The following is a 12,937-nucleotide window of genomic DNA, read 5'->3' as shown; positions in this document are numbered from 1 at the left end:
AGGGAAGTACTAGTAGCCCCATTGTATGAATGGGGACAGGAGGCACAGAGAAATTAAACTCAAACTGCAAAAGTCCCCAGTAATTTTGGGTGCCACAGTGATTGGGTGATCAAGTTTTCTGAGTTGTTGAGCTATTGAATTCAGTTGCAGTTGCAAGTGCTCAGCACTAGTGCAAATCAGGCCTCAGATGTCTGAGGCTGGTCACCCACAAAATAGGAACACATAATTAGTGGCCACTTCTGAAAATTTTCATTTTAAGTAGTTTGCCTAATATCACATAGGAACTCTGTTGCAGAGCCGAGGAAAGAACCCAGATTTCACAAGTCCCAGGAAGACTGCTTTAAACACATGTTCCTGTTTTCCCTTTCTGCAATTCACTGCCACAGTCACTGCATCCTTTCTATCTTCTGCTATGGACAGCCTCCTTCACTACACAGCCCTGCCTCTTAACATCCATCCCGTGCACCATATGAGGCAGGTGTCCTGTGAAAATAATAGTACCTGATCATGCAATTAAATACTTTTCCATAATGCAAACACACAAGGGGCCAAATTAAGGTTGCACAGCCAGTCTTAATTCTGGGATTGGAGTCCTTCATTTTACAACTGTTTGACAATTCTTTTAATGTAATTTTTGTATGGAATTCCCTGGCTGGTCACGTGTTTTAAGAAAAATGGATCAGCACATGTGCAACTATTTGCTAAGGAGCAGAATACTATCAATCAATTATTCCTAGCTCTTGGAGGGATGGGTGATCTAGTAGTTAGATCAGCCGATTGGGAATTAGGATTCCTGTGTTCTGTTGTATAAAATGATGTGTACATTTATCAGTGAGTTTGTAATGGTAAACAAAGAAGAGAATTTTACAGAAAGGAAGATGAAACACATAGATGTGGAACTTCCTTTGTGAGAAGTATAGGTCAAGAATTGGGGTTCTATTCAAGCTGTCCCAGAAGCAACTGTTCTAGTCTTTAGTTATCCTGTCTGTAAAATATGGGAAATAATTCTTAACTCCCCATGCAGTACAGAGAGGAGGTGCTCCTGCCATAGACCAAGGCGTGTTTTGATTTGCAGGAGCAGGTATTTTGCCTGAAACCCATATGGAAACACAGTTCCATGCAATCATTCCAAAACAATACAATGTGACAAGATTGAGCAGTCATTGAACAAGTTCAGCTGCAAATGGTGATTTTCCACATTTTAGAACTGTGGGGAAATGTAGTCAGCAGAGGGCAGAGCCTCGAGGAAAGGGGGCGTGGTGTCATGGCAGGGACGGGGCTAGGATGTTCGGTTTTGTGCGATTACAAAGTTGGCAACCCTACTGTCACACTAGGAATTGGATGCAGCATACACTGGACTTGCCTCACCAATGGTATGATTCCTCTTGCAAAGCCTGTATTTTGTCTGACCTCCCATTTATGGATCCAGCTAATTGAGAGGAGGCTGTTACTCCTGCGACAGTGACACAGCTAATTCAGTTGCAAGGAGATCTTGCAGCAGGAATTGCTCTGTGTTCTGATATGTGCTTTTGATACTTTGCTTCTCATTCTGATCTTTTTAGACAATAGAGCCTGTCGATCAGTTACTTCAAAAAGTGGAGCCTGCCAAAGACAGGGAACTGTGGGTACAAGAACACAAAACTGGAGATATCAGACCTGTGGACATGGAAATATAGACTGATCTGATTAGTGATATGTGATGGGTTCGCTGGTTTAACCAGGCTAATGGGTCCTGTAAAGGTTCAGAAGAGGTACAGGACGACAAAAAGGTTGCTCTGCTACCAGATACCTTGTATTTATTGTCTGTAGGGAGTATCTCTGTCACATTTGATCATCACATCAGTTCCCGTTGTGCTATGCCTTAAGCTCCCAACATTCCAGGGTTAAGAAGCCAGATGTCTGTTCTTCCTGTCAGAAGTTTCCAGCTGCCAGGGATGTGCTGCTGCCAGGAGAAACCGAGGCCTTTGCTTCCTGGTACAGAGAGAGCTCTGTTCTTCAGTGACTGTGCACTACACCCATTGCATGACTCTCTTTGTGTAGAATGTAAGAACAGCCATGCAGCAAGCCTCTGCCATGGAAGCAGACTAGTGATTTGACTATGATGCTGGAAGCAAGGAGCTCCTGAACATGGATCCCAGCACTGCCACTGCTCAGCTGGATGGCCTTGGGCACATCACATAACTTTTCTGGTTCCTCCATTTATAATAAGGGGCTCATAATACTTACCTACCTCACAGGGGTGTTGTGAGGGTACATTGATTTTGTATAATACTTTTTAGCACAACTACCTTGCTACGGTAGTATGTCTGAGTGCAGGGAGGTACGGGCTTTTCCCCAAAGCAGTAAACAAGGCGAAAGGCTAGGAGAAAACCCCACAGAGGAAAGACACCTGTTCAAGCCCTTCCTGTTTTATAATCCCACTCAGAGACATATAGATCCTCGATCATCTCCATTTCTCTTTGAGGCTAATAGAAAGTAAGATTGAAAGGGACCTCTTGCACTATCTGTTTACCAGGAAGGACTCGGTTGTGCTGTAGCTACCTCATTAATTGTCTGGTTGACTTAAGTGACAAAAAGAGGACACCTACCATGGAATAAATTTGATCTTCAAGTCCATTCCTGCCTATATAGTGTGATGTCTTACAGTCTCTGCTTTCTGCAGGATCTTCTAACACTCCCTTTGGGAGGTCATTTCCCAACCAAATGGATCCAAGTTTAAATTAGCCTTTGTTTAATTTCCTCGAAATAACTCCTAGTTTGTAGCCTTTTGGATGCCCATGCACTCCATGTCTCTCCATCCCTTTCTCGCTTTCCTTGGTGTTTACACCCATCAGATGTCTGCAGATAGTTAGCAGGTCTATTCTATTCTATTCTGTTTAGGTTTTTATACTGCACTCATCACTAGTATCTGAGCTCTTTCCAGCAGTGCATTAACAAGTGCAGCTACACATCTGTCACATGTTGTTTGTTCTCGCATCCTCCCCCAGAAGGAGAAACATGCAGTGAAGTGTCTTGTTTTGGTAGTTTTTAAAAAAATCTTATTTATTAAATATCCCTGTCTCTACATGTTTATATTGGAGAAGGCAAGGTCAAAGTAATGTGCCTTGCACTTGGAGCTTGAAAGTGGTGAGGTTATAATAGTCATTACTTCCTGGGGGAGTTCATTCCACAGTCTTGGACTGGCCCCAAAGAAAATTCTGTCTCCTGCACAAATAAGCTTGACTCTTTTGTTGAGTGTTCCACTGTGCCAAAAGAGCGTAGCTAACCATGGGCTTCATCTTGGAGCTGTACATGGTCTTTTTGGGCCCTGACCATGCAGTGCTTTGAAGATAAGGACCTAGACCATGAACTTGATTTGAAATTCTATGGGAAGGTCACAGTGTAGAGCAGGAGGACAGGCTCCCGATAGCCTGTATTGCAAAGGGAAGACACTGCAGTGTTTTGCACTAGTTGGAGTTTCCAAACAGCTGAAGGTTTCATGCCCAGGTATATCACATTGTTGTAGTCCAGCAGTGATAAAGGCACAAATAACAGGCTAGGTTTTCATCTGCCAGGATGGGACAGAGATTACTCACAGCTGTTGTGATGAGAGAAGTCAACATTAGCGAGGAATCCATGAGTACTTCTAGACTACAGACTGAATTGACCAGTTGTGGATATGTACCTTCAACCGAAGAAGACTTCATTGGGGCTGCAAACTCTTCAAAATATTTTCCTCTGCCAAATAGATTTTCTAAGGCACCAAGCACGTGCATATCTATCTGACTTTCGGTGTAGTTGAGGGTGCCCAATACTTTTGAAAATCAGGCCCTTAACCTGTCCTTATAATGTAGCCCCTTGTCCAATTTTGTTGCTTTTCTCTGAATTTGTTCCTGTTTCGCACTGTCAGAACTAGGGACAGAATGCTTACCAATGCCATTTGATATTTATAGCTCTTCGATGTTATATAGCTATGTAAGTTTGACATTATCTTTGAATTACAGTTTTTTCTTGTCTCCAGTATTATTCCTGTTAAACTTTGCAGTTAACCCCTTTTTGACATTGCACAGGACTGCAAGTTCCCTTTTTTAGATTCAGCAGAAATCTTGGTTATGGCTCTTTTGGTCCTGCCACTTGATCATCACATTGGTAACTGGAACAGGTTTGGAGAAGGGCTATTAGGATGATCAGGGGAATGGAAAGATGATTTTAGAGGAAATTAAAAGAGCTTGGCTTGTTTAGCCCAGCAAATACCTTCACACTTTCTCCCACACCACCCAATATGCATAGGAGCACCCTGTAAAAACCTGCAATGCCTTTACACTGTCCTCCTTCAAATGCCACCTTACAGCTCTCCTCTGCCATCATGCCTACAAAGCTAGTGCACCGGCATGCTGGGACTGTAGCTTAGCACTCTGATCAGAATCATCTCCCTGTTACCGTGAGTTGTTGGGCTTTCTGCTCCTTCCTTGCCTGTGAGAAAGGTGTCAACTCCTGAGGGGTGGGGGAGAGAATTGCCTGGTTCCTGCAGCAGCCGTGATTGGCTGCTCTTCCCCAGGAGGCAGACAAATGGGGCCAGACAGTCAATCAGAGAGAAATTTTCCCTAGATGGTGTTAAAAATGTGTGCCCCTCAGCCACCTGTCTCACTATTTAGAAATGTTATTTCCTGGAGATACACCACTGCACATTCTGAGCACTGGCTAGACTAGAACCCAGTTCCTCTGACTTGCCTTGCTGCTCTAATGGGTACATCACATTGTGATGACCTGCCTTTCCTGCTGTTTCTCTGATCACTCCCCATCCTCATCAATTGTTTGGTTTGATTATTATTACATTGGTTTTCTGCTTTAGTGATGTGTCCTTCTGTTACCTTTACTGAGCACTTTAGATGACAGGCACTGGAAAAGTCAATAAAATGTAAGGTAATGTTTTCAAAAGTACAATTTCAAAAGTACAATTTCCAAAAGCCAAAAAACTCTGGCATTTAGGAACCTAAGTCTTACTGCAGGTAAATTTGAAAATGTTGTCTATTAGCACAAGAGTGGCTTTCTTCCAGGCCTCTTGTACTATCCCAGTTTCCAAGCTTTAGTACAAATTAAAATGAATAATTTGGAGAACTCTTCAGCCAACTCTTTTAAAACTTTTGCAAGCAAATGATCAGTTTTGCAGATTTTGTGCAACATTTGTTTTAGTTACTGTTGAAACAGAAAGTGTTTCACCATAATTATATAAATAAATAACTACATAATCCAACTTCATTCCAAATGCAGGACATAAATATTTATTGAACACTTCTGCCTTTTCTGCATCATTACTGACTATTTTAGTACTCCATCTAGTAATGAAACCTACATCACTGGACATAAATAAATTAAAATTATTCTAACCATATTGACCATAGATTTTTTGATAATACCTTTAGCTTCTCTTATCAATTATCTGCATTTCTTAACTTTAATTTATATTTATTATTATCAATTTCCCCTTTTTTATTCATCATTTTTTTTCCTGTTTCACATCCCTTCTTAAGCTAGTGAAGGGTTTTATGGGTATTTGTTTTTGTTTGCTTTTTAACTGAACAGCCTTTTCTCATGACTGAAGAATTGTGGACTTTGGGACATGTAGTAAAGCATTCTTAAATGAGTAACTATTTTAATGCATACATTTCTATTTAAGTTTTTTATTCCCAATCAGTTTTGCTCATAATTAATTTACCTTTTGGAAACTGGCCCATTTAAAATGCTAAGTATATATACATATTACTAGTTGGGATTGTATTATTTTTGCTCATAAATATTTCAGGCAGATCATGATAACTAGCACTTTTTATGTCAGTAATAAATTAATCTTCGAGTCAGAATGAGGACAGCAATACTTTTTTGTGTTAGAAAATTGTCATGTTTAATTTAAAGAGACTCCAAAGAAGTTTTACTGTTGGAACTAGAAGATCTCCAGTTTATGATTTGTGTATTTGTTTCCACATAAAGGACAATTAGTGAGAATTTCCCAGCATTTCTCAGGATGCTCTTTGTCACATGCCTTGTTTTTCACCCCAGAGGTGATATACTGTTCTTTTAGCTAAATCTGAAACAAATGCAGGTATTCTGAGCCACATCCATCAGCGGTGGGTCCCCAGCCTCTTGTATCCAGCTGACTGTCAGTCTTGGGTTTTCAGTAGCCACTCTTCTCAGCTTGTTTGTCCTCTAGCTCACTAAGGGTGGAATATTTATTACCATTGTCTAGGTTGAATGGCTTTGTATGCTCCTCTTCATTTCTCCCACATTGTTCAATCTCATTCACATCTTCTCCCTCCATAGCCTCAGACACTTCCTTTCCCCTCACAACTGCAGCGTAATCTACCCATTTTAACTTCTTGATGTTGTCAGCAAACTGAGCTTGTCTGAGTCCTTCACATTCTACCACAGGATGCAAAACAGTTTGCATGTCACACACACGTAGCCTTTTCGGTCTTCATACACCAGCCTGCCATGTATTTTTGGGCAGCCATTTATTGATGTATCTTACTTAAAACAAACCATCTTTTTAAGGCCTATCTTTCTCACTCTTTGAATTCCTTCTGGAACCAACCCATTTGCTGTTTCCAGTTCATTGCTAGGTGGATGTGCTAAGCCCTGGCTTTAACAAAGAAGTCAGATCTGCCTCTTCAGTGACTGACAAGCCCCCTGCTGTTCTCACAGATGAAGAGCTACCAAACAAGGCTGCTGAAAGATTCCCAACCTGCTCTAAAAGCTCTCAGCTCCATAGCCAGCATTTCTGTGCAGCCACTCAGCGCTCAGGTTGCTGTAAGCCTGCGAGAACTCACCCTTAGGAACACTGGGTCGGTGATTGTGACAGCCTGAGAGCTCTGGAGGCTGCATTTTTCAAGACGAGTTATTCTAAAAAAGTCATGAAGTCATGGAACAAAATCCTATTAAAATAGCTGTTTTCTCCTACCAAAGTAATTTTCTCATATACAACTTTGCCTGAGTGCACATCTGGAGCAGCTTCCCTGGAACAGCTGTAACTTTGTTTGCAATGAGCACTAGAAGCAAACCTTCTCCATTGCAGCGTATAAAAGAGGAAAATGTTTGCTTGCTCATGGGGTTATTGTCTCATTGTGTTTCACTTTGCTGTGCAGTTTCACACTGCTTTGTTGCTGCTTTTCATTTGCATGTTTCCTACACAACAGTGTTACCGGTGTGCTTAACTATTCTCTGGCAGAAAGTTACATTCCCAACACCCTATTTTAACAATGTATCCGATATTTTCAATGGGAATTCTGACTAAAGCTTTTAGAGAAGGTTAGGTCAATGGATTCAAACCAGCACTAGTAATAACTGCTCAGACTGAGAAGGGTACTACCCAACCTCTGCATTTCAGCAAGGTTTTAAAAAATGGGTTAATTGGACTCCTCGGTCCACATATAGAAATACATGGCCTGCTCTCCAGAAGTGCTGAGCATTTACAACTCTCTTGGAAGTAAATGGGAGGTAATAGGCAAAGAGAATCTTTGGAAATCAAACTACTGATCTAGGTGCCTAAATAAGGACTTGGTCCTAATTAAGGCTTCCATTTAAATAAAAAATTGTGACCTTTCAAGTCACCAGCAGATGTCTTCCCACCCCAGTACAAAAACACCAGTTCTGCTACTAATTATGAATGAAATTGTGGCCAAAACAATGCTGTAAAGAATTCAAACTGTACAAGATCCATAATGTGCCCATAGAGAAATACCCTACTGTTGTTCCAGCTCCTTTTCACCACGGCATGTGAACTGGCTTGCCTGATACTCAGTAATATAGTGATTCCCTGGTCACTTCTCAAGGGTTCATCAGGATACTAATGTATGGCAACACCCAAGTCATGTCCAAAGATTTCCCAGGTTCCTGGGAGGGCGGTGATGTCCAGAATCACACCAGGCCACCACATGACTCAGGGTCCCACATACACAAACCCTACCCCAGGCATCCTCCAAGACTTGGGAGCACATGCATTCTTTCTCTGACATAATGAGGACACGTTCTTTTTCATTTGCATGTCTTTTCTTTGGGGATTTCTTCTGCACACCTGCTATCTGTGCAATGGTCATTACGTCATGTTTTAAAGTAGATCTTATCCATAAAGGTATGTGATTTCTGTTTCTGAATGCTCAGCTCCTAATTGTTATTTTAGACACATTTCCACCAGAGCTTTATCTGTTTCCAAGCATCTTGTTCTTCAGTTTAGATTTTCAGATGTCACTGTCATGTTTATATTGCACTAATGTTCAGAACAAGATGTCATGCTTCTTGGATACATTTCTAAAAGTGACTGGTGCTCAAACTATGCTTCAAGCTCCAGTGGTTGGAAGTGCAATTACGCCTTTTTGGGCTATACACCATAGACTCCACTAATCCTTCCAAGTCTGTTCACCAATGGGACCAACACTTGGCATAGTTTGATTTCTAATTTTTAATCCCATGCACTCCACAAGGCAGAATCCTTTTGTGCCTGTCTAAAGATATGATTCTAATATGCGTACATTACTAAAGTCTTGTAAAGACCTTTTAAATAACATTTCAGGTCAATAGCATAAGAAACAGAGAAAATATTTACTCGGATTTGAAACAGAGATGTGCAAATATAAATTCCCTCAACTTATATTAAGTTGGACTATTTTTAAAATATGGTATGAAAGACAAACTCAGTAGGAATGCAGACAAAGCCTACCAGTTACTATGTTCAGATTCCCTGAGCTTCCAGGAATACAATTTGAGCAAATTGGTTTCATTTCTGCAGATTTCTTAGGTAACTGAACAATGGTTTGAACCTCAACTGCAATTCCACAAAAATACAATTAGTAACTCCCCCAAATTCTAAGTGCCTCTTTCAATTGTACCTGCTACAGTTACACAAGTATAAAAATGCATAGACCCACCTCATGAACTTCCACAGCTCAGGAGCAGCCAGTGTACAGACCTCGGCAGCTTTCTCAGTTCCCCTTTGATGCTCCCATACTGTCACTCAGTGCAGACCCAAACCCATTTGATGTTACCTCACTGATTATTAATGTCAAGTATGGACATCAGAAATGCTTGCCACTGAAATTGAGGGGATAGCAAACTCTAGTCATGCTAAAGAGAAGGCCCATCCACTGCCTCTTCGTCTTGCACCAGCCTCTGCTTCCTTCTCCGCTGCTCTTTGTTGGGTCTATTCCTTGTTTTGGGAGGGATCCGATGAGCTTTCTAGTGCACATTCATTTCAGTGGAAGTTGAGGTCATTCAGCATTTCACATGATCAGGAGCTTTGTCACACTTGCCTTGGAAGGGTAGAGTCCTTCATGCCACTCAAAGAGAAATGACCCTCTCCTAAAGGGCATTCAGAACAACCTCCTACGCTAATCTTCCAACAAAGGAGCCTTCTATACAGGGGTGCCATTGAAACAAGCTGCAAACGTCACATAATGGGTCTGAATAAAGGCCACACTGGACCCAAGCAAATGCTGTTTTCTGATGAGGTCCCTGTAAATGAGGACTCGTCTCTCTGGGGCTGTCACTGTGTCAAAGTGACTCAGCATGGGAGTGGGGTCACCATGTGTATTGGCTGAGGACTGGGACTGGCGTTTGAAGAGTATTTCTTGGGGTACTCGGGTTTGCAAGACGTCACTGTCTAGTCATTTGGATTTAGGAAGGTTTGTCCTGAGACTTGCCGCTCCTTCAGAGTAATGGGTACTAGGGCTGCGATTTTTAAAGCTGCCTTGGGGGTTTGCCCAATTTCCATTCACTTGGTCATACACAGAGAGAACAGCATCTAAGAGCAACAGTATCAGTCTGTTCTGGACAGAGCAGGTGGCAATATCAAACAAATGGAATCTCCTCTTTTTAAAATTGCTTTCTTTGTTTCAACAGTCCAAAAGAAGGTGGGAAATGCAGTGAGTAGTTTGGCAGACAGTCTAACTGCAGTTGTTCAAAAGCAGATCAGATCAGTGGTGAGCCATGTTCTAAAGCAGTTTTCTAATCAAATGAAGTTGCCTATATGGTCCTTTTGCTAAATACTGACTAAATTTTTAAAGTAACAATTGTCTTTTGCCAGTACTAATGACCTCTTTTTTAAATGTGTTTAATCAAAATTTTATATCTTTCCACAAATATTGTCTGAATAGACCCGTAAATAACTTATGTAACATAAGATCTGTATCTGAATAACAATAGTAAATCTTTGATCAGTGTGTAAATTGTAATGTGGTCATTGTCCCATAAAAACATATGATCGAATCATTTTGGCTGAAGAATTGAATGCTCAAGAGGTTTAAGGACCTTAGCTGGGTTAATTGGCATAGCTCCACTGAAGTTAATAGGGCGGTGCTGATTTACACCAGCTGTGGATCTGGTTCTTAAGTGTTGAAAGCATTTGCTATACATAATTTTTCTGTCTTGCAAAAAGTTTAACTGTATTTTCCTGCATTATTCATGAGTGTGTATGCACCTCAGTGCTTCATCTCATCCTTTGTAAAATAAATTGTACAGAGATACATCGGCTGACCGTGGTGTTATATTTACCAAATTGTTGTTTTAAATTAAAAGCACACTGTCATAACAATTACACACGTGGCTGTATCTCCTCCACCTGCTGCTCCAAAGAATTTCTGCTATACGATGGGGCTCATCAGTTGAAAGTGACAAAGGAGGAGAAAGACCTGGTTGTATTAGTTGATTATAGGATGACTATGAACCATCAATGTGATGCAGCTGTGAAAAACGCAAATGCAATCCTAGGATGTATCAGGCAAGGTATATCCAGTAAAAATAGACTCACCTTGGTGAGACCTCTTCTGGAATACCGTGTACAATTTTGGTCACCCTTGTTCAAGAAAGATTAGTTCAAACTGGAATAGGTGCAGAGAAGAGGTATCAGGATGGTGAATCTATTTTGTGAGAAAAAGCACGTAAGTTGTTTAGCCTAGCAAAATGAAGGCTGAGAGGAGATCTGATTGCTGTCTATAAATACATCTGGGGAGGGGGTAAACACCAGGGAGGGTGAAGGGCTATTTAAGCTAATGGACAGAGTTGGCCCAAGAATAAATGGGGATAATCTGCTCATGAATACATTTAGGTTGAAAATTAGAAGGTTTCTAATAGACCTTGGCAAAAAAAAGTGGTGAGTAGTTTATTTGCGGAAATATGCAGTTTTGGTTGACCGAAAACTATTCGTGAATTTGTGTCAAGTTCACCAAATAGTTTCATCTGAACTGAAAAATTTAAATGTTTCAGTAATAGCAAAATGAATAATTTTTGTTTTGACATTACTAAAGCATTTTGATTTTTTGGGCTAGAGTCACAAAACCGCTGGAGGAGGCAGTAGTGTTCTTCTTATAACTTCTAGCCCAATTGTTAGGGCACTCACCTTGGATGTGGGGGATCCAGGTTCGCAGAAGAGATTTCAACGTGGGTTTTCTACAGTGCAGGAGAATGCCCTAGCTACTAACCTATGGGACAGTCTAGCTTCACAAGGGTCTATCTCAATCACACCTGTTGAGGCTGTTCAACTTTTTAAAAATAATTAGCGTCATGGAAGCAGATACTTGAACTTGGGTCTCATAGCTCATAGGTGAATGCCCTTAGCACCAGGCTATAGAGTCATTCTTTTTTTTCAGCCTTGGCTGAGTAAATATTAGTCATTCATATTGTGTGATTCATAATGAAGTGCTATATTAGATTATCCCATACCCCAATGGCTAGGATACTCTTCTGCAATGTGGGATACTTAAGTTCAAGTTCCTTTCCCATATCAGATGGATAGGAATTGGCTCCAGGTCTCCCTCCAACAAGGTAAGTTCTGCAACCAATGGGCTAAAAGCTATCAAGAAGAAACCTCCACCCCCACCTCTTTTTCTGGCCATTCAGTGAATGTAGGTCTCCTTTGCTGTTGTTAAAAAGCCCAAAAACAAAGCAAAAAAAAAAAAAATCAAGTCACATCCAGCTTGTCATTCAACCCGTCTCAACATTTTTCTTTTTTTTTTCAAATACATAGAAATGTATTTCTTTTTAAATGACTTTTCAATTTGCCAAACGTTTTGAACATTTTTGTTTCCAGTTTGACCCAGAATGAAACCTTTTTGAACTTGCCAGCTGTGACACTCCCTGGAGTGCAACATGGCCCATTGAACTGCTGTATCCCCTTAACACTCCAGCCAGGGGTGCCTTTCACACTGCTTTGCTGGTAAACAGCAATCTCCTTCAGGCTCTGCTCACACACTGCCACTAGCATGTAAAAATCCCTCCCAGCAGAATACATGAATGCTCTCCCAGCCAGCCATGAATTACGTACAGGACAATATCTGCATATTCTTAGTCCCAGCCTGGCACCCCAGAAATGTGCATCTTAAATGTGCTCAGTAGACCCCTGGGCAGTATAAGCTCATAAATAGCCTGACATTCCAAAGGGTAATGTTTATGCACCAGCCTTTGTTATCTCAAGTAGCGTTTTCCCAAACACTTCAATCAAACACACTGGTTTAGATAAAATAATAGAATAAGTTTATTAGCTAGAGAAAAATAGATTTTAAGTGATTATAAGTGATAAGGCATAAAAGTCAGAATTGGTGACAAAAGAAACAAAGAGATAAAATTGCAATCTAATGCCTAAACTTTCCTAAAGTCAATAGTTCTAGAAGCAAAATAGGTGTCTCACCATTAGCTGCAACACATTTCACAGCCTGCATCTGCTTCCGTGTTCTTCAGGTGATGTCATGGAGATGGAGAGGAAAGGAGAGGAGAGAGGACCAGAGGCCTTTTTTCCTCTTCTTATATGCTAACCCTTTGTACTAGAAAAGTCTTTGCTGGGTCATGGGGTCAGGCAGTTCTATTGCGTATGTGAGCTGCCAACTGTCCGTCAGTTAAATTGTAAATACTTTGTTTATACCTTCCCCGCCCCCTTGCTGGGGAATGTCGGATTAAGTAGGTAATAGATCTTTAGCAC

At 41.0% G+C, this 12,937-nt stretch overlaps 1 protein-coding gene across 7 annotated transcripts in view; it reads left to right on the top strand.

The window, feature by feature from the left end:
* The window catches only part of GAS7 (growth arrest specific 7), a 224,483-nt gene extending 218,480 nt beyond the window's left edge, over positions 1-6,003 (top strand). For 6 of the 7 annotated variants that reach the window (XM_065562663.1, XM_005305110.3, XM_005305111.3 and 3 more), the window contains one exon: positions 1,563-3,999. In XM_065562663.1, the coding sequence (XP_065418735.1) occupies positions 1,563-1,676 (114 nt within the window). In that variant the 3' untranslated portion in view covers positions 1,677-3,999. Of the gene's footprint in view, positions 1-1,562 lie in introns of all 7 variants that reach the window. The other variant, XM_005305109.3, reaches the window with a different exon arrangement.
* Positions 6,004-12,937: the final 6,934 nt, after the last annotated feature.

Source organism: Chrysemys picta, chromosome 12 (assembly GCF_011386835.1).
Source record: "Chrysemys picta bellii isolate R12L10 chromosome 12, ASM1138683v2, whole genome shotgun sequence".
NCBI classification, from domain to species: domain Eukaryota; kingdom Metazoa; phylum Chordata; order Testudines; family Emydidae; genus Chrysemys; species Chrysemys picta.
The sequence above is the reverse complement of the archived record's forward strand: the minus strand, read 5'-3'. Positions and strand labels throughout refer to the sequence as shown.